The sequence below is a fragment of the Thalassophryne amazonica genome, chromosome 18 (assembly GCF_902500255.1).
Source record: "Thalassophryne amazonica chromosome 18, fThaAma1.1, whole genome shotgun sequence".
Taxonomy (NCBI): Eukaryota; Metazoa; Chordata; class Actinopteri; order Batrachoidiformes; family Batrachoididae; genus Thalassophryne; species Thalassophryne amazonica.
Window position 1 is genome coordinate 55,561,356 of NC_047120.1, and position 25,058 is coordinate 55,586,413.

General features: G+C 39.6%; 1 protein-coding gene across 1 annotated transcript in view; it reads left to right on the forward strand.

Annotated features, from left to right (window-relative positions):
- Positions 1-5,047: 5,047 nt before the first annotated feature.
- The window catches only part of si:ch211-183d21.1, a 28,251-nt gene continuing 8,240 nt past the window's right edge, over positions 5,048-25,058 (forward strand). The window contains exons 1-7 of the mRNA XM_034194181.1: positions 5,048-5,179; positions 7,532-8,385; positions 9,675-9,855; positions 11,163-11,302; positions 20,601-21,166; positions 24,083-24,356; positions 24,475-24,671. Of these exons, the coding sequence (XP_034050072.1) occupies positions 7,572-8,385; positions 9,675-9,855; positions 11,163-11,302; positions 20,601-21,166; positions 24,083-24,356; positions 24,475-24,671 (2,172 nt within the window). The 5' untranslated portion in view covers positions 5,048-5,179; positions 7,532-7,571. The remainder of the gene's footprint in view (positions 5,180-7,531; positions 8,386-9,674; positions 9,856-11,162; positions 11,303-20,600; positions 21,167-24,082; positions 24,357-24,474; positions 24,672-25,058) is intronic.

Genomic DNA, 25,058 nt, shown 5'->3' on the forward strand with positions numbered 1-25,058 from the left:
GACGGGTCACAAAGGCTGAACAAAAATTAAGTGACGACACAACAATAATTTAGCATTTGTTTCTCCTCATTGAATAAACTTATTAGAAAATAAAAAAAACTTGTGGAGTTCATGCAGTTTCTCTTTATAAATACATTTGCTGAAGATCTAAGAGTTTAAACCTCTGTGGCCAATGCCGTCGTATACGACGGGTGAGACCAAGCTTTACTAAATTATAAATAACTTTTTAATGATATGAGATAGAAACTTGTGTTTTGTTTTTTTTTTTGCTGAAAAGTTAACTCTGCGGACTTTCGCGCCACCATCCACCATCTTTGTACTCCTCATAGAAGCTGTGTGATGATGTGAGCAATGTGAGTGTCCAATCGGAATTGGTTCACCATCACATGGTTTTCCCAAATCCAATCATAGGGCAGATTCACCTCACGTGACACACCAAAGATTGCTTTTAGGAGTGATGTATTACTAGTTTATTATAGTTTGCTGTGTGTTTTGAATAAATGTGTGTGGAAAATTATTTCCCGCTTTACTTTTTCCTTTCTTATTTCTGATTGTAAACCTTTATTACACTTATAAAATACAACTATAGCCTATATATTTTGAAAGTACAGGTTGTCCTGAAAAAAAAGAGACATAAAACTTTGTTGTGGGATGCAAGGAGAGCTGTTAACAGCAATAATAAAACATTTATGCCAGGCGAGTGAACTGCCCAAAAAAATGCCCTTGGACCCCAGAGGGTTAACCACTGAATCTGAAACATGACGGTAGATGCGTGAAATGACGTGGAATAAGTCTCTTTGCCAAAGGGTATTCCATGTGACATCAGTGACCCTATGGACTTGGCGGACGTTTGCGCTCTCCGAATGATTCTCCGAGTGGGGTTATTGTGTTAACAAGCAGTGGGGGTGTTAAAAAAGCAATGTCAAGAGGACACAAATGAAATGTACAAAAACAGTGACAGCTTTCAGTTATCAAAATTCTCCTTTCTCCATAGTCTCAGCATTGACGACATCATTCTCTGTCTAAGTCTATTTTACTTTCTTTTCTGTCCTTTTGCACCTCCCAGCAGAGACCCTGAATCAGGCTGTACCTCAAAATTTAGTTGTCTGCCCTGACACAGACATCACCTCAAGACAAGACACATCACAAACACTAAATAAATGAAAAGGCCAGGAAAACCTAACTTCATATTGACATATCATTGAACTCTGCTGAAAAAAGTAAAACTAACATATATCTGAATCTGTAGTGCATGATGTATAAGTAAATCCATTACATAACACAACTGAAACTGTGTTTGGACATTAGTTGGTTGGGAGGGTTTTTTTTTTTTTTTAAATCAACACTCCACTAAAGTTGAATGTGTCATTATTTGTCAGACAGAAATGGAAAAACTGACATTTGAAATTTCATAATACTGTGCATCTATTACTCATACACTTTTATTTTTGCCACACACTCCAAACATAGCAGAAATGAAACTTAGAATGACCTGCAGTCTGGACATTTTGTGGAGGAAGTTTGTTTCGCAGTTTATCTGGCAACATCTTTTTTGATGGATTCGATTTCTGAATGGGAGATTTTAAGCTTTTTCAAGGCAATAAGTATTAAACTACTCAGTCAAAAGCCCCTTTGGCTGCTCCCTTGTTTTTCACTTGGGGGTCACCACAGCAGATCTCCATGCTGAACTCAGAACCTTCCACGCTGAAACCAAGCGCCCTAACCACTTGGCCACCACTCCTGTGAACTATGCATTTTAATACATTTTTAAGAGAACAATAAATGGTGACTCTCTGACAATTTATTAGACAGTACAATATTCAAGAGAGCAAAGGATTTCTTGTATATTCATCCGTGAATTGTTCTGTGAATTGTTCTGTAATTTATGTTTGTAGCATGGCCCAAACAGAGGGTCACCCCTTTGAGTCTGGTCTGCTTGAGGTTTCTTCCTCAGAGGGAGTTTTTCCTTACCACTGTTGCTCTGGGGGTTGGTAATGTTAGACCTTACCTGTGTGAAGCGCTTTGAGGCAACTCTGTTGTGATTTGGTGCTATATAAATGAAAATAAATTGAAATTAAATTGAAAGGAAAGATTGTAATTATATATTACTGCAAATTATTGGGTCCCTCAAATAGCATAAAAAAGATATTTGGCTTCCAAAGGTAGGCTTGAAGACAGTCAGAACTTTAGTCTCAAGTTGCCTTATGACATCACAAAGATCTATAGGATATATACCCAAGTTTAAAAACCATCCTCTGCCAGTTGTCAAAAAGGCAATAATTATTTAGGCTCCTTCCCAGCCATGTGTCTTTTGTATTTCTCACTTTGCTCAGTTTCTTTTTGTACTTTTAATGTGTGTCTGAGCTCTGGCTCTGATACCGGTTAAGGATCAGGTTTGGGACATGGGGATAACGGCTGATACCAACTCACTGGAAACTCCATCATTCATTTCCAAAGCAGCAGCTCTGTGCAACACCTTCAGGAGCTGGATGGGCTGGAAAAAACAGAAGGCACAGACACACATGGCCAAGGTCACAGCCCATTTCTGTAGCTCCCGCACCGTGATGGCAAGAGTTACAAATTATACAATAAACACAACAACAATAAGGTTGTTGTATTTGATTCAATTTGATTTGGTGCCAGTTACATAATAAATAAACACAAGTCATACACTATTTCAAGTGCATGAAACTTTTCTTTCACTTTTGATACTCTGTGTGCTTCTTACCCTGTGTGCTGCTATACAATGCTGCTGGAACCTCACCTGAGGGAGCCATACCAAGTGATCACTAAAGTTCTATCTAATCTAATCTAATCTAATCTAATCTAATCTAATCTAAGTGGGTAATGCACTTGTTTCAGTGCAGAAGGTTCCTGGTTCAAACCCCACCCCTGCCACATTTCTCCATGTAATGTGGAGTTGCGTCAGGAAGGGCATCCGGCATAAAACTTGTGCCAAATCAACATCCACCTTGGATTTGCCGTGGCGACCCCGAGTGAAAACAAGGGGGCACGGCACATGTCTCTCATTCCTCCCCAGCACATCTGTTCATAGTGCCAGCTGGGAGCATGGCTGCAATCAGGAAGCGAACCCAGATCACTACGTAGCATCCCAGTCCAATGTGCAATTACGTCACCAACTCCCAGGAATTAACCCTCTTAGCTCTCTCAGCCTTAATTGAAGCAATGATCTTGAATTAAGGAAGGTAACTGGTCAGATAAGTAGAGATGATGCCCATCAAACAGGCTTTTTGTCAGGATAGTTTCATTCCTGTTCAAGTGTCTTTGAGCAGGATGCTGAATTCCTGCCGCTTACAGGTCAGACATCTGCTAGATAAAGAAGACAAGAAAATAAAGTTCGAAGAATAGAATGGAGGTATTGTTTTTATGTACTGGATTTGTTTCAGTCCTCATAGAGTAATATACTGAGACTTGATTTCAAAAAACTTACTCTTTAATACTGGGAATTAACTCATTCCTGTGACATCATGAATGTCTTTCCTATTTCTTGTTGCAATGATTAACAATGATGCATTGTTTGTGAATGGTACAGAAAGCCTTGTAGCTCATTTACGTTCATTTGTGTTTGATTAAAGTTGTTAGTGCATTTGTGCTTGTGTGTTTCAGCAGGCTGATGGGACCCTCCTGGGTCTTGGCGTTTGTCAGTTGAGGTTACAATGTGGAACTCTATGATGACCAACTGGGACAGACAGCCAAGGCCATCACAGAGATTAGGTGGGTCCTCCTGCACAATAAGGTCTTTGTGGACCATCTGCTGTTCATCCACTTTCCGCAGCTCATAGTGACTGCAATCAACTCTCAATGAGTGTAGGGTATCTAGACACCTTGGGTAGTGATGGGAGCACAGAATAAAACCCTATAAAGACTTAAAAAAGAAGGGACTTAATTAAATAATACCTGATGTCATATTGGATGACATCAATTTTGAACCAAAATGTCTAATTATAAAATTGCCACTGAAAATCAATAAATTTAAATACTGCAACATAGATCATTAAGTTATTAAATCAGTTGAATTTTCTTTTAAAAGACTACAACAAGGATAGCCAAAAGAAAGCTGCCAAATTTATCCATATCTTATTTCCATTCAGGTCCTATAAAATGAAATTAGGAATGAAGAAAACTAAAAATGTATATATATATATATATATATATATATATATATATATGTGTGTGTGTGTGTGTGTGTGTGTGTGTGTGTGCGTGTGTATGTGCATGTGTGTGTTATTTAAAATACTGCTACTGCAGTATTAATAATCATAAAATTCATAGATATTACTTTCACTGGACTTTTTGTTTAGATAATCTCAACTCACTTTTTTAAAATTCTCATATCCGTTAGCTAGTAGAGTTTTACATACATCTAGTTGCAAATTTGTTTAAAAGAATATTTTGAAATCAACTGATGATTAAGAATATATATATATATATATATATATATATATATATATATATATATATATATATATATATATATATATATATATAATAGATGGGAAAAGGGGTAGGATTGAATAAGCATCTGCTTCTTCCTGCTCCCTTTTGGACACATTATGTTTATTCTTTTGCTTTGTCTTTTTTGTGATTTGTTGCTTTTATGTTTGTTGTTTGTTTCTTCCTTATTTATTTTGCTTATCATGTCTGAAATAAAACTTTCAATCAATCAATCAGTTTTTTTCTCTTCTTTTTTCTTTTTTGCTTGTTTTTTTGTTTTCACACTCACGCATGCTTATTTCTCCTGTGAGATCTGGTAACACTGCCGAGTAACCCGCTCTCTGGCTCCTCGAAGATCTTTGGATAATCTAAAATAATAAATAAACGCAAACACATTTAGTCAAATATAAACCGTCTAAATCACTTTTGTCGCTTATTATTATTATTATTATTACTATTATTATTAGTATTATTATTATTTATTTATTTTTATTTTTTTGCTGTGTTTATGAAGGAGTCGAAGCCTCAAACTCCTCCAACCCCCCTCCGCTCCTCCCTCCCCCGGGTCGCAGTAACCCCGCCCACAGCTCGCGGGGGAAGAAAGTGCTGCTTTTGTCAATGACGGGAGCGGCGGGGACACAAAACAAACTTCACCGATATTAAACCCGCAGTTTCGCCTTGAACCGAGAAGTTTCCACGGTGACCGAGAGGAACGATAAATACGGTCAGTTACAACGTGTTTCTGGAGCTTTCGTGTTACTGATAGAAACCACTCTGACAGTGTTTTTTTTTTTTCTCTCGACGGAAAGATGCACCCGAACCGTGACTGGAATAAAGTGTCGAGTTCACAGGAGCTTTGCTTTGGAGATGCTAGTTGATTTAACACCTTTAACCCAGAATGCCAGTTAAAAAAAGTAAAGTAAAATAATTTGTCGCGCTGTGTGTGTGTTTGTTTTTTAATCTAAAAAGAGCTTTAACAGAAGCATGTTTAGCTTAGTTATTTATTCATTCATTTTATTTATCTAACACTGTTTCATGCAAACGTTTCTCGAAATATGTTTCGCAACACTTGGCTCATGCAAACGTGCAATGAACAGAACAAAAAGACTCATTCATAGCCAAGTGACAGATTCATGGATGAAACAGTTGCGATGTGCCAAAAATGTCATTGGTGATTTATTTTAAATTTTCCAGATAAAAATAGAAGTCAGGATACCCTTTTAAAAAGGGCGGGGGGGGGGGGGGTACATTGAGTACATTCAGCCAATGTAGTTTATAAAGATTGTATGTATGATTTGTTATTTATTTATTTGTTATGAATATTTAATTTTTTTTTAAGCATCTGCTATTCTGAACATGTCAACAAAATCTTGCATGCAGGTGTTACCGCTTTTCTCCAGGGCATTATTTTGGTCCATTTAGGCTATTTCAAATTGTAGCTTCCCAGTTCAAGAACACCTGTATCCCATTCTCTTGTATCACAAAAGGTGTGAAACTTATGCCAAATGTACATAAGCTGCTGAGTCAACCCCCAAACAAAAATGGAAGCTCCTAAAAGAGAAAATCTGTAATTTATTGCATGTTCTAGTGATGAGAAACTAGATCCAAATACTCAGAGACTAGTATCAAGCATTTGGAAAATGTGTGATGTGTTTTTAAACAGTCATGTCAGAGGGACAGCTCAGGTGGGACAGTTTGGAGACAAAGTCAGAGAGGCAAGATTGAGATGGTTTGGATATGTGCAGAGGAGGGACCCAGGGTATATAGGGAGAAGGATGCCGAGGACGGAGCCACCAGGCAGGAGGAGAAGAGGGAGGTCAAAGAGGAGGTTTATGGATGTGCTGAGGGAGGTCATGCAGGTGGTTGGTGTGACAGAGGAAGATACAGAGGACAGGGCGAGATGGAAACGATTGATCTGCTGTGGCGACCCCTAACAGGAACAGCCAAAAGAAGAAGAAGTTCACTACCAATAAAATATCTGAAATCATTTCAGTCAAATTTTGTCAGATATTTGATGTTGACCTCTGCAGTTGAGTGTAGTCCTATCCTAAACCAATTCAAATCACATCTTCCCATCTGTAGGACCAATGTAGCTTCCAAGTTTGATCAATATTGGTTGAGACATTTTAAGATATCTTGCTAGTATACAGATGTAGTTGCTTAGAGACCAACGCGATCACAAAAGTGTACGCCTTCCAGCACCATCCCTACAAATGCAGGAAATCACACCTTTCTGCAGTAAGTAAAATATGTGAAAACATGCACAAGGAGCACAGCCTGCAAGCATGAGAAAGCATTAATTTGCCAGTCTAAACACACATTTTGCAGTTTAAATAACAATACCCCCCCCCCCCAAAAAAAAACCCTAATAACATAACTTACAATCTTAACGTATCACATTAACCATAAAATAATTACCTATGGGAATTACAGACATTTTTATACAGTTCCTCCATTTTTAAAAGCCAAAAAATAATGATAGATTCTAATTTTTATAGTAAGTCCCTTCAGGTGCTCCCTTGTTTTCTCTCAGGGTGTCTGCAGCAGATCTGAGGTGTATGTGCGTGTTGTTTTGGCACAAGTTTTACACCAGATGCCCTTCCTTACACAACTTCATATTACATGGAGAATGGGCAGGGGTGAGTTTTGAACAGGAACATTCTGCACTGAAAAGCAGCACACTTAACCACTTATCCACCACCCCTCATATATAAGGATTTAGATGAAAATTGTTTGCACTCCGTGACAATGCAGGTCAGTTGTCTTGCCTGCTCTTCCGGGCCTTTTGGTGTTGCTTCACTCACAGTGCCTCCTTCAAATTGTTGATTCGGCTACTTTCTAATGTTTCTGTCATCTGTGTGATTACTGCTGAATTTGAACATGTTGAAAACCTTATTATGTCTTGTGTAGTTCAGAACTGCAAGAAAAGACATAAGTGTGCAGCCACAACACACTGCAAGAACTACAAATTGAAAGCTACTTGAACTCAGTGTTTGTAGTTCAAGACTGTGACAGTGACTGTGACAATGACTCATGATGTTCTTCTGCTTGTTTTTTTTTGTTTTTTTTTTTGCAGAAGTGGTCTCACTGTACAGGCCTTGGAGAAGTTGTAAATCATGGTTGTCCGTTTGGTCTGTGTCTTTGTCAGTCTGATGGTGGTTGTAAGTGCTGACCACTGTTTGATCATCAGTGAGATCAATGCTGACAACCCAAAACTGGACATCACCGAGTTTGTAGAGTTGTACCACACCAGTGGACAGAGGGCATCTCTAGATGGCTACACCCTTGTGTTCTATAATGGGAATGGAAATATAGCATACAAGGTTTTGGACTTAAAGGGCTACAGCACAGACGACAGAGGATTCTTCCTTGTGGGTTCTGTGGACATGCTGCCCAAACCGGCTATCCTCCTCCCTCCCAACACAGTCCAGAATGGCCCAGATGCAATCGCTCTGTACCATACATCTGCTGCTCGCTATAGTGAGAGGATGAATGCCACAGCTATCGGGCTGGTGGACGCCGTTGTGTACATGACCCGTCATTCTGGGGGTGCAGAAGTCCTTGCTGACATTATGACACCAGGAGAACCAGCCTTTGTCGAGGATGAGGGTGTGCACGAAGGGGATGAGTCAATCGAGAGGTGTTTGTTGTCTGAAGATCAGTGGGGTTTCCAGGTGTCCTTGCCCTCACCAGGTCAGAGGAATAACTGCACCGCGCCATCCCCCCCAGCTACTGTTCCACTCATTACTGAGCTGAAACTGGGCGGAGGGCAAGTGGATGGGTTTGTGGAACTGTCGGAGGCCCCCACTGCAAGTCCTCTGGCGTTGGTGCTGGTGGATGGGAAAACAGACCGTGTCAGCTTAAGTGTGGATGTGAACATCTCCAGGAATGGGAGGGTCTCCATCACCATAGAAAAGAACTATATGAAAGGTAAGAGTACTGTGTGTTGTTATTTAGTTCAACAACACAAGATATTTTAGTCTCTGGGCACAAACATATTTCCTGTTAACACACATGTATTTGGGTGATTCTTTAACTACGGGCACTATTGGCCTTGTAAATGTAATTTCCACCACACCATTGCCTTACAATATAAAGCGCCGTGGGGCAACTGTTTGTTGTGATTTGGCGCTATATACATGTGCTCTGATGTCACTGTTTATCTCCATAGAAACTACCCAAACAATCTTTCATACAAACTGTTTAAAGGGACATTACAGTGTTGTGGTGGAAATTACGGCAATAGTGTGGGACAACTACATTTTGTTTAAAAAAATCACAACAGTTGTATGACATTGAATACCCCAATTATGTTTTGATTATTTTACTGATATTTTATTCAGAGATATTTTAAAACATTAGAAAAAAACGTTTCTTTACCATTCATTTTTATCATTGAAGATCAAAAGTCTGGGTGTGGAACAAGCACAAAACGGCAATATTTGCATATAATGATGCTGAAAAAAGGTGAAAAAGTCATCATAGACTACTAGAACAAATTTCTTAACACACGTTCATTGTAAAGATAACTATAAAAGTGTGAAATTTCCCCTTTTTTCTGTTTTTCATACAATATGATCAAAGGACATAATAAGTGTCCGTAGTCTAAGAATCACCCATTTATGTTGCATTTGTTTAAAGCACATTTTTTGTATGTGTATTCTAAAATAACACCCGCCGGGGGCAGTAAAACCACAAGAGCAATAAAAGTTAGTACATTTAAAGAGAAAATACTCCACTGAAACAACAACAAAATGAAAATGATAGAACATTTTGACCAGTAATGATTCATCTGTAGCCTTCCATCTAGTTCAGGAGTTACGAACCCTGCTCCATCCAAAGCTAATTAAGTCAGATGTGTTTAGCCAACCAATAGATAGGAAACACCAAACTTAACTAATTGGCTGTGGTTACAGCAGACAGATGTAGGGAAAAACGCAAGGTAGGTGATCTCCAGGAACAAGATTGGTGACCCCTGAGCTAACTAATAACCTGTTCACTATTTTAGCATAACATGGGGTAAGTAAGTATCTGATTAATTATGCATGGGACACATATCTTAATTTCTTCATGGAGTGAAATTGACGCATGTCTGTGCCTCGTGTGTTCACACATAAAAGCATCTAATGTTCAAACCAGTTATTTTGATAAATATTTGTGAATTCATATTTATTTAAAATTGTTAAACTGGTCGTCTTGCTGTCATGCTTTCCTCCCAGGAGACCGGTCTGGAGCAGTTGCTGTTTACAGTGGCCGAGCCACAGACTTCCCCGTGGGTAGTCCGCTGAGCCAGATACAGCCTCTGGATGCATTTGTGTTTGCTGGGCCAGGAAACAAGCCGAGTGCCAACCTCACAGAGACGCTCATCCCTGGCAGGCATCCCTACCAGCTCAGCAACAGGCAAGTCTTCTTCATTACAACTGCTTTACAGCATTGTCGATCTGCAGAATATTGTGTTTTTGTTGAGTTTGAAAGGTGTTATTCTGGGTGATTATTTGTTGTGAAATGTATCTGAGATGTGTTTTAGTCAGTGTTGGTGTGGCTCAGCATGTGACCCATGTTCCTCTTACATGTTTTATTTACGCACTGTGTGCCGTCTTGTTGAAACAGCAGTCTAAGTAGGGACTTGCACAAGTGAAGACATAAATCCATGTTTGTACCACAATTTTAGCAGTGTTTTTTTTCAAGTGCATACCTCTGCCAAGATCCAAAAATACCTTGCTATGCTTCTTTTTGCAAAATTATGTTGTTTGTGTGCCAGATTACATCCAACTTTCTCATCAGGTTTGGTGAACATGTGGTTTTTCGAGTTTGACTTGTGTTGACAAAAAGAACAGTGGAATAAAAAATTAGGGGTGCTCCAATCCAGTATTTCAGATTGGCATCTGTTAAGATTTTTATTATCATTCATTAAAAACATCACAGATGCTGTCACACAATGAAATATCGATGCATTGCATGAATAAATAGAAGCACAGAATAAAAGTCCAAGGTTATAGTGATTAATTGGGTTTAAAAGAAACTGTCTCTGTACATACACAGCATACAATAAATAAATAAAGGACATGAGATATTGCACATATGAAGATGCTACATGGATAAAGTTGCTACCAGATGCTGCAGTGTATTCAGTATCCTACATTCTTTATTGCACAGTTCTTTCTATTGATTTGTATTTAACTGTCTTATAGCGGATGGGTAAAAGCTGTCCTGAATCTGTGTGTTTTGCACCTCAGGCTACAGTACCATCTACCTGGGAAAACAGTTTGTTAATGGGAATTGAAGTGTCCCTGATTATCCTTCTTGCCTTGGACAAGCAGCGCTGTTCTGCCAATTCACCAGTGGTTGGCAGCCTGGCCTTAATAATCTTCTCTGCTGCCCTACCATATTTTCCGTTTTGTGAATGAGTTGTGTGTCCATACTCATATGTGCTGGTCCTGGGACAGACCGTTGTATAGGCTCCAGGCCCCCATATGACACATAACAGGACTGAGCAGGTTTAGAAAAAAATATATATATATATTTAACATGGTAAAGTAAGCCATGTAGCTCCTTGAGTGAGGTGTACATAGTGAGTGCCATTCTGATAGTTTCTATTATTTTTATTTTCCAGCGTGGACAATATGGATGTTTTTCCTAACCTTAGTCATTTGTATGATAATAGTTTGTCAGTTTAATTTTTCATGATCGTTTTCTTCTTTTATCAGTTTGAGAGAAGGAGGTTTTGATCTCAGTCGCTGTGGGGTAGCCCCTTGGCCCAGAGATCCTGGTGTCTTCTGGGAGGCCCCTCCAACTCCTGGGCAACCCAACCAGTGCCCGTGGCCAAAGATTTGCCCTCACAGTATTTGTGAGTATTTTATTGGGCACACTGCATCTTAATGTTCAGCAGTATTAACATATATGTCCACTTTATTATGCTTAAAGTTAGCTAGAAATCCTGTCTTTGCATGTGGTACCCACCTTTGACAGTTGTGTAGTTTGAGACTAAAAATATTTATGTGAGAAGTACGAGGGTAAGCTGAAAAGTTCTAAGGCTCACTATGATGCAGTTAATGCATTAACTGCATCATAGTGAGCCTTAGAACTTTTCAGCCTACCCTCGTATGTCCTTTGTGCGGGGTATGAATATAAATCACCACAGAAGCTTGTAAAAATGCACTTTAATGCACATTTTAAGCTTGACATGACTTTGCCTGGGTGAGTCTGTGAATAACTGAGGTGATCCATGTGGCAGATCTAGTAATACCCAAAACAGGCACATTCACCCACTACTTATTACTTCCTCAAAGAATAATTTTGGTTTTAGTGTATCTTTTGAATAACTAGAACTTCTGTTTCCAAACTGAAGACAGAATTTTGAGGGGAAAAAAAAGAATTTTATCCATTTTGGAATAAAACTGTAACATAAAAAAAAAATGTGGAAAAAGTGAAGCGCTGTGAATACTTTCCGGACGCACAGTAGCCCTCAGTAGCCAGTGAGGCTGGGGAGAAGGTATATGGAGGCAAATTCTAGGTGTGTTCATCCCCTCCAGTTTAACACAATAACTCAAAAACAATACATGCTGTCATCTTTTAACACACCAGCTTAAAAGGGCATATAATGAGGGTCAACCCTTTAGCATCTGGTGTACTATAATGCACCACCTAAAAAAAAAAAAAACTTTGTTTTGCCCATGGATGTGACTCCCACCTACTGGATTGTGAGATGATGTTGGTTTGATGACATGTTTTTGTTAGAGATTGATTGATTTTTTTATTTCTCTGAAAAGACTGTTTCTCCAAATAAATGTGCTAAATCAGAAAAGTAAACAGTTATATTCTGATTGTTTCACAATGATTGCGTACATTCTACAAATGATCACGTTCATACCTCCACACACACCAGCAGAAAAGATTTTGTGTGAATTTTGCCACGAAAGTAAAACAAAGCAGAGGAAGTTGATCGAGCGAGGTACACATAGCGAATGTCATCTCAGAAAGAAAACTCAGAAATGTACTTCATCAAAAAAATTAAATATTTTGTTATTCTTTAACAGTGGTTATGAGCTAAAACTTAAATAACACAATCATAAATCCATTCTATCCAGGGGACAGGTTTTTCCTAGTCAAACCAGACATTTTTGTTCTCTGTCTCTTGTTAAACTACGGCTGCCCACTGTGGAGCCTGTGGACCACATTTTTTTGGATGTACTGTTTTTTTTTTTTTGCAAATTAATAAATTACTGTTAAACTGTAGTGTATTTATTATTTTAACAGTTTATTTTACATTTGTAATGGTAATTTTGTGTAAACTATAATACAACCCCTGGCAAAAATTATGGAATCACCGGCCTCGGAGGATGTTCATTCAGTTGTTTAATTTTGTAGAAAAAAAGCAGATCACAGACATGACACAAACTAAAGTCATTTCAAATGGCAACTTTCTGGCTTTAAGAAACACTATAAGAAATCAGGAAAAAAAAATTGTGGCAGTCAGTAACCATTACTTTTATAGACCAAGCAGAGGGAAAAAATGGAATCACTCAATTCTGAGGAAAAAATTATGGAATCATGAAAAACAAAAGAATGCTCCAACACATCACTAGTATTTTTGTTGCACCACCTCTGGCTTTTATAACAGCTTGCAGTCTCTGAGGCATGGACTTAATGAGTGACAAACAGTACTCTTCATCAATTTGGCTCCAACTTTCTCTGATTGCTGTTGCCAGATCAGCTTTGCAGGTTGGAGCCTTGTCATGGACCATTTTCTTCAACTTCCACCAAAGATTTTCAATCGGATTAAGATCTGGACTATTTGCAGGCCATGACATTGACCCTATGTGTCTTTTTGCAAGGAATGTTTTCACAGTTTTTGCTCTATGGCAAGATGCATTATCATCTTGAAAAATGATTTCATCATCCCCAAACATCCTTTCAATTGATGGGATAAGAAAAGTGTCCAAAATATCAACGTAAACTTGTGCATTTATTGATGATGTAATGACAGCCATCTCCCCAGTGCCTTTACCTGACATGCAGCCCCATATCATCAATGACTGTGGAAATTTACATGTTCTCTTCAGGCAGTCATCTTTATAAATCTCATTGGAACGGCACCAAACAAAAGTTCCAGCATCATCACCTTGCCCAATGCAGATTCGAGATTCATCACTGAATATGACTTTCATCCAGTCATCCACAGTCCACGATTGCTTTTCCTTAGCCCATTGTAACCTTGTTTTTTTCTGTTTAGGTGTTAATGATGGCTTTTGTTTAGCTTTTCTGTATGTAAATCCATTTCCTTTTAGGCAGTTTCTTACAGTTCGGTCACAGATGTTGACTCCAGTTTCCTCCCATTTGTTCCTCATTTGTTTTGTGTGCATTTTCGATTTTTGAGACATATTGCTTTAAGTTTTCTGTCTTGACGCTTTGATGTCTTCCTTGGTCTACCAGTATGTTTGCCTTTAACAACCTTCCATGTTGTTTGTATTTGGTCCAGAGTTTAGACACAGCTGACTGTGAACAACTAACATCTTTTGCAACATTGCGTGATGATTTACCCTCTTTTAAGAGTTTGATAATCCTTTCCTTTGTTTCAATTGACATCTCTCGTGTTGGAGCCATGATTCATGTCAGTCCACTTGGTGGAACAGCTCTCCAAGGTGTCATCACTCCTTTCTTGATGCAGACTAATGAGCAGATCTAATCTGATGCAGGTGTTAGTTTTGGGGATGAAAATTTACAGGGTGATTCCATAATTTATTCCTCAGAATTGAGTGATAGTTTGTTTTACAAGTGAGAGCATTTTACAGATTAAATGTGAATAAGCCAGTTTTGAGTTTCTCAGTGCGCATGCATTTTCAAAACTGGTGACAGTGTTACTTTGTGCACAGCAGAACAATGTTGTCGGTTGCTTTAGAACCTAATTTTGTATTTTATTGACTGTACAGCCAGCAACACAGCACCCATTTGGTGCATTCACCGGATTAGAACAGATCAAAATACTACAGAAGACAAATAATTTTTAATTGACAGTTTGAAATGAGTTTTCTTTGTTTCAGAGGACTTCATTCCCATTAAAATTCACCAGAATATACAAAATTTGACGTGCTCTTTTAAAAAATTTCTGGGGAGATCCCCAGACCCCCCATAATCAATAGTGTGTTTTTACTTCACAGGTTGAAGTGACTTTTCTTTGTTCAGTGGGTTTCGTACCCATTAAAATTCCCCAGAATATACAAATTTAACTTGCTCTTTTAAAAAATTTCTGGCGGAGAACCCCCAGACCCCCCATGATCAATACTGTGTTTTTACTTCACAGATTGAAGTGACTTTTCTTTGTTTCACAGGGCTTCATACCTGTTACAATTCCCCAGAATACACAAAATTTGACTTGGTCTTTAAAAAATGTTCTGGGGGAGCACCCCACAGACCCCCCAGAATCAAGACTACGAGGGCTGTCAATAAAGTATAGGTCCTTTTTATTTTTTTCAAAAACTATATGGATTTCATTCATATGTTTTTACATCAGATATGCTTGAACCCTCGTGCGCATGCGTGAGTTTTTCCACGCCTGTCGGTGACGTCATTCGCCTGTGAGCACTCCTTGTGGGAGGAGTCGTCCAGCCCCTCGTCGGAATTCCTTTGTCTGAGAAGTTGCTGAGAGACTGGCGCTTTGTTTGATCAAAATTTTTTCTAAACCTGTGAGACACATCGAAGTGGACACGGTTCGAAAAATTAAGATGGTTTTCAGTGAAAATTTTAACGGCTGATGAGAGATTTTGAGGTGATACTGTCGCTTTAAGGACTTCCCACGGTGCGAGACGTCATGCAGCGCTCTCAGGCGCCGTCGTCAGCCTGTTTCAAGCTGAAAACCTCCACATTTCAGGCTCTATTGATCCAGGATGTCGTGAGAGAACAGAGAAGTTTCAGAAGAAGTCGGTTTCAGCATTTTATCCGGATATTCCACTGTTAAAGGAGATTTTTTTTAATGAAAGACGTGCGGACGGGTCCGCGCGTCGGGACGCAGCCGGCGCGGTGCGGCGGCACAGGAAAAACACCTCCGTGTTGATAACCATTTGTAAAATCCAGGCGGCTTTTGATGGCTTTCAGTGGAGTGAGTATATGAGAAATTGTTTAACAGCTGGACATGTTCCAACTTGTCCTTAAGGCTTCCAACGGAGGTGTTTTTCCTGTGGCGGAGCGTCGCGGCGGCTGCGAGCCGACGCTGCAATCCGCCCGCATGTCTTTCATTAAAAAAATCTCCTTTAACAATGGAATATCCGGATAAAATGCTGAAACCGACTTCTTCTGAAACTTTCTTTGTTCTCTCACGACGTCCCTGGATCAATACAGCCTGAAATGTGGAGGTTTTCAGCTTGAAACAGGCTGACGACGGCGCCTGAGAACGCTGCGTAACGTCTCGCACCATGGGAAGTCCTTAAAGCGACAGTATCACCTCAAAATCTCTCATCAGCCATTAAAATTTTCACTGAAAACCAGCTTAATTTTTCGAACCGTGTCCACTTCGATGTGTCTCACAGGTTTAGAAAAAATTTTGATCAAACAAAGCGCCAGTCTCTCAGCAACATCTCAGACAAAGGAATTCCGACGAGGGGCTGGACGACTCCTCCCACAAGGAGTGCTCACAGGCGAATGACGTCACCGACAGGCGTGGAAAAACTCACGCATGCGCACGAGGGTTCAAGCATGTCTGACGTAAAAACATATGAATGAAATCCATATAGTTTTTGAAAAAAATAAAAAGGACCTATACTTTATTAACAGACCTCGTACAACCCCTGGCAATAATTATGGAATCACCATCCTCGGAGGATGTTCATTCAGTTGTTTAATTTTGTAGAAAAAAAAGCAGATCACAGACATGACACAAAACTAAAGTCATTTCAAATGGCAACTTTCTGGCTTTAAGAAACACTATAAGAAATCAGGAAAAAAAATTGTGGCAGTCAGTAACGGTTACTTTTTTAGACCAAGCAGAGGGGAACAAAAATACAGAATCACTCAATTCTGAGGAAAAAAATATGGAATCACCCTGTAAATTTTCATCCCCAAAACTAACACCTGCATCAAATCAGATCTGCTCGTTAGTCTGCATCTAAAAAGGAGTGATCACACCTTGGAGACCTGTTGCACCAAGTGGACTGACACGAATCATGGCTCCAACACGAGAGATGTCAATTGAAACAAAAGAGAGGATTATCAAACTCTTAAAAGAGGGTAAATCATCACGCAATGTTGCAAAAGATGTTGGTTGTTCACAGTCAGCTGTGTCTAAACTCTGGACCAAATACAAACAACATGGGAAGGTTGTTAAAGGCAAACATACTGGTAGACCAAGGAAGACATCAAAGCATCAAGACAGAAAACTTAAAGCAATATGTCTCAAAAATTGAAAATGCACAACAAAACCAATGAGGAACGAATGGGAGGAAACTGGAGTCAACGTCTGTGACCGAACTGTAAGAAACCGCCTAAAGGAAATGGGATTTACATACAGAAAAGCTAAACGAAAGCCATCATTAACACCTAAACAGAAAAAACAAGGTTACAATGGGTTAAGGAAAAGGAATCGTGGACTGTGGATGACTGGATGAAAGTCATATTCAGTGATGAATCTTGAATCTGCATTGGGCAAGGTGATGATGCTGGAACTTTTGTTTGGTGCCGTTCCAATGAGATTTATAAAGATGACTGCCTGAAGAGAACATGTAAATTTCCACAGTCATTGATGATATGGGGCTGCATGTCAGGTAAAGGCACTGGGGAGATGGCTGTCATTACATCATCAATAAATGCACAAGTTTACGTTGATATTTTGGACACTTTTCTTATCCCATCAATTGAAAGGATGTTTGGGGATGATGAAATCATTTTTCAAGATGATAATGCATCTTGCCATAGAGCAAAAACTGTGAAAACATTCCTTGCAAAAAGACACATAGGGTCAATGTCATGGCCTGCAAATAGTCCAGATCTTAATCCAATTGAAAATCTTTGGAAGTTGAAGAAAATGGTCCATGACTCTGCTTGGTCTAAAAAAGTAACCGTTACTGACTGCCACAATTTTTTTTTCCTGATTTCTTATAGTGTTTCTTAAAGCCAGAAAGTTGCCATTTGAAATGACTTTAGTTTTGTGTCATGTCTGTGATCTGCTTTTTTTCTACAAAATTAAACAACTGAATGAACATCCTCCGAGGCCGGTGATTCCATAATTATTGCCAGGGGTTGTATGATTACTTGTAATGTAATTGTATATTCACACAACATTAGTTTTTACTTTTGACCCACGGCCCTCCATCCAGATTAATTTATGGCCCTTCAAAGGAAAGAATTTAGGCGTATCTACTCTCAAAATATGTTATTTTAAAATTACGTGTATCTTGAATTGAGCTTGTGTGTCTGTTTTACTATAGCGCTATTTATTTTTAAAATTTAGTTCGCTATTTTCCAGTTCCAAAGCCTAGAGTTGGCTGCTTGTTTGGACGTTATTACAGGAATGCATAAAAAATTGAAATATCTACAACAGGGTTAAAACATTTGATGTACTGGTTCAGTCATATCAACAGGTTCGCCTTTCACATTTTGGGAGAAATCCAGAATGTTCACACACCAAAGCTTTTGGGAAACAAGAAAAGAAATAAATGTAATTATTCTTCCAATGTGTCTGGCTGGAATAATTCATCTGGAAAAAATAACACCTATTAGTCTCAAAACATGTTTCTGTCCCTTGGAGCAGCCTGAGCCCCACCCACAGTGAAGCAGTGACACAGATGAGACAAGCACGATTGGCCATGATTTTTCTGTTTATTCAGCTTGGACACTGCACCAAAGTCTCGTTATAGTACTGAAAATCCTGCGGTTTATTCTGGAATCATGTAGCTAAAATATTGGTGGCATTCTCATGCAAACAAACAGGCATGTAAACACAATGGGCAATATCAAAGCCAGCGAAAATGATTAAGATCATACAGTAATGTTCAGTAAGTTAATATAGCCGTTATTGTGACAGGCTTGGGTTTTTGATTGAAACTACTCAGGGACTCCCACATTTGTATTGTTTACATTAAACAATCTTCCTGAAACTGAGGGAAAACATGTGATTTCACCTTTCTGATCCGGAAAAAAATTACAGGATCACTGTAAGTGCTGAGGTTGTAGGATGGAATTTGATCTTAAAGTAAACCTGCATTGAAATAAATGCAGTCAGATCTTTGGACCAAAAAATGACTTATATTCCACATAAGATCCTTCTGAATGTAGTAAAGTAAATCTGCAAGCCCAGATCTGTCATTCAACGGAGAAATCTTCATTTGAAAATGACAATTTATAGCTAACATTTAGCCCTCCGCAAATTGTCCCTCTCATCATGGACGCTGCCGAAATGTCAGGGACAAGACCCTCTCCCCAGCATGCATTGCTGCGCGCCAACTGTAATTTGTGGATTTACGTCAGTTTGCATCTGCACCTTTTCTTGTCTTATACGGAAGGATCTACTTTTTAAAACTTCATATTGTCTTGCGGTACGCTTGGTGAGTACACATTTCTTTTATTTGTGCTTGAAAATTATTTTTGTGGACTTTTTCATACGCCCGTATGATTGAGTGGTGTCGCATTGAAAATCTACTGTCTTTCACCTCCGGTGTACCGTCGCGGGCTACGGAGGCGAGACCCGCAAAGAATTCAAGTCATTAAAAATATATAAACCTCTCTCAGCGGCCACGGAGCTCTACGGCTCCGATTACCGAGACGTGCGGTGCTGCGGATTTTGCAGCAAGAAGTCTGTCCTTGCGAGTAACAGGTGTCAACGGCGAGCATAGTCTCTGGACTTGTGCCAAGTTGGCTGCAACTCCATTCAGTAGACAGAGAGGTGGTGCTGGCTGCACAGCAGACACGGGGGTGTGAGTGCCGCGGCGGAATTTAACGAGCTCATGCACTCGGTAAGCGTATCGGGGGCAGTGAGAGTGAGGCGTTGGGGAATAATGTCGCCCGCTGTTGATGCCGCCGCTGATCTGATCCTCAGATCTGAGCAAGCAGAGCTGTATCTCACATTCATTGCAGCTTACTTTTGGATGTTGAAACCAGGATGTGTATAACAGCAACATTACTAACAGATAAAATCAATTTCAATGCGGGATCGGACTGAAGGTGGGAACGCGTCGTCTTGTCACCGACATCATGGAAATTATCCGGATGTACAAACTGTTTTCACAGAGGGCTAAATGTTAGCTGCAAATTTGTCATTTTTAAACGAATATTTCTCCGCTGAATTACAAATTTGGGCCTACAGATTTACTTTACTGCATTCACAAGGGTCTTATAAATACATATCAGCTATTTCTTTTCTGAAATCTGACCACATTTATTTCAATGCAGGTCTCCTTTAAAGTTACTGTGTGTAGAACTTAGGGGTGTTTACTTGCAGAAATAGGATCTAGCATTTACAATAAGCTTTTTGTTAGTTTATAATTATCTGCAACAATGAATTAGTGTGTTTTTCATAAGAAGAATGAGCCCTTCATATCTACGCTGGAGCGGGCCCCTCATGGAGGCAGCCTTGTTTGTACAGTATCCCAAAAGAAATACTTACTCTGCATTTTGCAGTGCAGCCGGAAGAATAAAGGGGAAAAAGAAAGAGGAGTCAGCGGTGGCTCCCCTGTCCACTGTTGACTGGCTATTAATTTTGAGAACCGTTGTTTTTGTGAAGGCTTTCATATTGTTCAGAACAAGAGAAGTCAAGGGAGCATACATCCCCATTGCCGAAGTAACAAAAAATGTGAAATTAAACATAATCGTGATGGCAACGGCGTAATGCAATCTGTAACTTCACCACTAGATGACACTAAATTCTACACACTGTAACTTTAATACTTCAGTGACTCAAAGTTTCTTTCTTTAAATTGACACCAGAATAAACATTATGCATCCAGACAAAAACTGTTTTGCCTATGGCTTGTTATTCACCAGGCCACACACCAAGTAAAATGTTTGCCTGGTTGAGAATGTTGACAGTAATAAACATGCTACTACTCCTTCACATCTGTAGTATTGGTAATCACAGCCATGTTTCATTGATTTATTATTTAAGCATAAATATGATGTTGAGAATTCCACCACGTAATAACTGCGTCCCTGTTGTGCCTTAGTGATTCCAGGAGGCACCGATGCACCACCTCACCTCCCTCCATGGGGTAACGGTGACTTTCTGATCAACGAGCTGAACACTGACACACCTGGACCCGCTGAGGATGGCGAGTACATTGAGCTGTGGCACCCATCAGGTCGTCGCGTCTCCCTGCAAGGCGTCTGGGTACTGTTGTTCAGCGCGCACAACAACAGGCCTTACCGGGAGATCAGCCTCAGTGGGCATTTCACCACGTCTAAGGGCTACTTTTTGTTGGGCAGTGACAGGCTTGTACCAGCACCATCACTACGCCTTCCCCCCAACACTATCCAGAACGGACCAGATGCTGTGGCGCTTTACCGCAGCCCATTTGGTTCACCGACGGCCATGCAAAGGGGGATCCCTACCCGTGGTCTGCTGGATGCAGTGGTTTATCGGCAGAGAGGATCCGATAAGGAGGCACAGGAGTTGAGTGATGCTCTAACACCAGGACAGCTGCCCCTGTTGGAGGATCCAGAGGTTCTGCCTGGTGATGAGGCTCTCAGCCGCTGTGGAGGCCTGTATCCAGCTGACCTGTCTGCTTTTTCAGTGAGTACACCGCCAACAGTACTACCTCCAACTAGTGCTGGGCGGTATACCGGTTCATACCGAATACCGGTGTTTTTTTTTTCTATGATATGAATTTTAGAAATACCTCCATACCGGTGAGTGCGTTGCGCAGAGCGGCGGAATGCCGTGCCCGCAGGGCATTGTTTGAGTGGGGACAGTTTAGCGGTTGCACCAAACAAGCAGCATGAGTACAGCCCATGTAGAGTGAACGGATGTTTAGCGGTGAGCATAATGGCAAAACAGGGAGAAAGTTCTGAAACTGAACAACCAGAACGAGAAACTGAAACGGAAGAACTTGCATCGAAACGAGGAGCTGTGTCCGTTGTTTGGAAGTACTTTGGGTTTAAAAGGTCCAACATCGACCAAACTACAATACTATGCAAATGCTGTCGCGCTAAAGTTGTAGCAGGAGGAGGAAACGCGAGCAATTTACTCCACCACCTCAACTGCAAACATGTCCTGGAATATCAGGAATGTAAACTACGAGCTTAGTCCTCCTCGTCTGCAGGTAAAGTTAAAGCAAGCTGCACACTTTTTCGTGTTTTATTTATTTATTTATGGATGATTCCTTACCGAATGTTCAGGGAATAAAGAAGTTTTACTTCAGTTACTTTGAAGTTACTAAGTTTACTTTGGAGTTACATGAGTCATATAGTTTACATAGTTTACATTGTTTACAAAAGATGTTTAAGTTGGAAAACTTGCATAATAAAAAGGTCTGTATTTTGACTACAACAATCAAGCATTCTGATTCCTCTTCATTAATACTAGTGTGGACATTCATTTTTCTACAATATTCACTCCTCATAACAGTAGAATACGCCATTCCAAGCCATTTTATTGCAGTAATTATTCTCTAAATCATTAGAAATAAGGCAAACACCCAGTTGTGCTTGAAAAGAAAAAATACTGTCAAATACCATGAAACCGATATAATTTAGAAAAATACCGTGATATACATTTTTGGTCATACCGCCCAGCACTACCTCCAACAGGGATGCCAAAATTAGACAGTGAAAGCTGTGGGTGCTCTCGGGCTCAGATGTTGTTAGGTAGAGTTGGGATTTTAGAATATGTTCCAAATACACTGTTGTTGGAAAACACCAATGCGCACATTGAAATAAAGGGAAGCCTTCACAAGTAAAATGAATCATCAAGAAATATAGCATTTATCAAGGTTACTGTACTGTACTGTAAAACTGTGATTGTCAATGCACAGATGTTTGAATAAGTGGTTATATCTTTATTAGATATCTCACACATAATAACAAATGCATTGATTTTGCAATTACCATAGAGTGTGATAATGTTAAAATACAATAAATACATTTAGTACTGTACTTTATTAAAGAAGAGTGGGAAATACTATTGTGAGCTAATGTACAGAGCAGAGTTGGGTCTAAATACTTTTAAAGCAATCAATTTCAAATACAATTACTGTTGTGTTTTCAGAAAAGCAACCAATTAATTGTATGTTTAATTGTAAAAAGTACAATTACTTTAAAAGTAATTGTGAATATAAATACACTTACTTTTAGAAGTAATTGCAATTACGTTTGCAACTCTTTGTCTCAGCAACAAGCAAATGAACTCAGTTAAAAATCCATGAACTCAATTCATGTGAGTTGTTCAATATTAACCACAATTAGTGGAATAGATAACTGTAACAATTGTTCATTTCTGGAAACAAGCACCACAATTGGCACACATACACCTTAGACATTACTCTTTTGTAAAAGCACATTAGCCACCTAACTGAAACTGACCTTTGTCACCATTCTTGCTGTTTTTACCCCATAACTCCATAACATTCAGTCATAGATAGTCCAAACTATACCTTTTTGGAATAGTTATGATCAGACACATAATGTGGTATAGCTTTCAATATGATTGGAACATTTTTTTTTTTTATTTTGACCCCTGTGCAATTCTTCATTGACCCCTATTTGGCCCCCGATTGAAAATTCAAATGGCTGTTATTTGTCTAAAATATATACCAAAAGGTATACACAGTCAAATTTTGGTGCTTGTAACCAGATTTGAACAATTCCTCTGCAAATATTCTGTTATCTGCTGCACTAAATGGGAAGTCAGTTGATAGACAGGTATGTTTCGACAGTTTGATGGAAATATTTATTAGTCAAATATACCAGAGGTATTTGAAAAGTAATTGTTCCAACAATAACATTTCAAAAGCATTCGATTACAATTTCTTTCCAGGATTTCAGAGTAATCAGTTGCAGGTACAATTACTTGAAAATGTTATTGTCATTACAGTTACTTCAAATACAATTACTTTTGAGCCCAGTTCTGGTACAGCGCACTGTTGCACCAGTTATTTTCAAGGTCCATCAATGCATTGGTCATAGTCACTCATTTCTGAATGCCGTTCAAAACAAAATTAATTTATTATGAAAATACAGCTCCTTATGAGACCATTTGAAATGGGTAATCTGTATGTACAGCACTAGTAATCTTGCAGGAAGAAACTTCATAACATTGAACTTGACTTGTGTCTGAAGACAGGTGTAATTATGCAAACATTTTAGCTTAACTTGAAGTTTTGTAACAGTGCATTCATAAACGTTCTAGAATTAAAAGTGAACAGGCACAAAATAAAACCAGTATAGGGCCTCCACCCATAATTTGGAAGTTTTCCTGGATGTACACTCATGCCAGTTTACGTCTCGGGAAGAATGAACCACATTATTTCACTTGGTGAACCATATGTTTATTTTAACCTTCAACCAGTATGTTTAGTGCTTTATTAGTTGGACTACTCAAAATATAACAAACCAGTTTTCAGTAAATCTGGGGGTTGTCTGCATTAAGGGTTAAAATTTCTTCTAAAGTACTTCTCTGAGCTAACCTGCTAAAAAATGTTACTCAATGCAGGTGGCTCCACCCACACCTTTGAGGGAGAACACCTGTCCCCGCCCACCTCCAGCCCCAGAGGGAGTGGTTATCAGTGAAGTTGCTAGTTGCCACTGGACCAATCACAGCCAGCAGAGGGCCTTTGTGGAGCTGCAGGGGCCTCCGCTGACGTCCCTGCGGGGTCTGGTTCTCGATGTATTTGACCAGGAGCAGAGTGGGACTGTCGTAGCGCTTCCTCTGACTGGATCTATTGATCAGGATGGATTTTACATCATTGGAAATGTCAGTGGAGCAGGTGAGGGCAGTGGAAGACATGGATCGAGAGGAACACCTTCCTCTTTGTCTCGCTTTTCTGGCTTGTTACCTTCTGCTACCGTTTCTGTCCCTCTTTACATCCTGTCTCTTCTGCATAGATCAGACCTTCACAGAGGGCTCCACAGTGCCGTTAAGGGGAGCGGTGGTTCTGTGTTATGACTTGTTCAGTGTCTGTAGAGCTGGTACTGCCCTGACCAACTCCAGCCTCAGAGACGTGCTTGTATTCAGTGAAAGCCAACACCCTGCTGTCCTCTCTGTCCACCATCAGAGGGAGACAAGTCATTCCAGCTCTTAGGTAAACACAAACCCAACAGTATGAATATTTAAATATTCTACACCTAATAAATCTATTTAAAAATAATTCCTGTATCTAAATAACCTGTGAAACAAGGCGTCATTTAAAGATTGTTCTGTTTCCTCACTGCTTTAGTAACTGGGTCAAATCACCATGGTAACCTGTCCTGCAGAACCAACCAGCTCTGAAATAGTTTTACTACAGAGGACATTGTTTCAGAGATGTAGGGGTTTAGGTACCTGAACGTGCATTACAGTGTCTGTGGTTTGATTCCATGCCCACGAGGAATTTTATGCAGGTCACCACCCAGTGGTGGGCACAGTTCAGCTAATCCAATAACAGATAATTATTGAATCTAATGTTTTTGCTAGCAGATTAGCTTTTCAG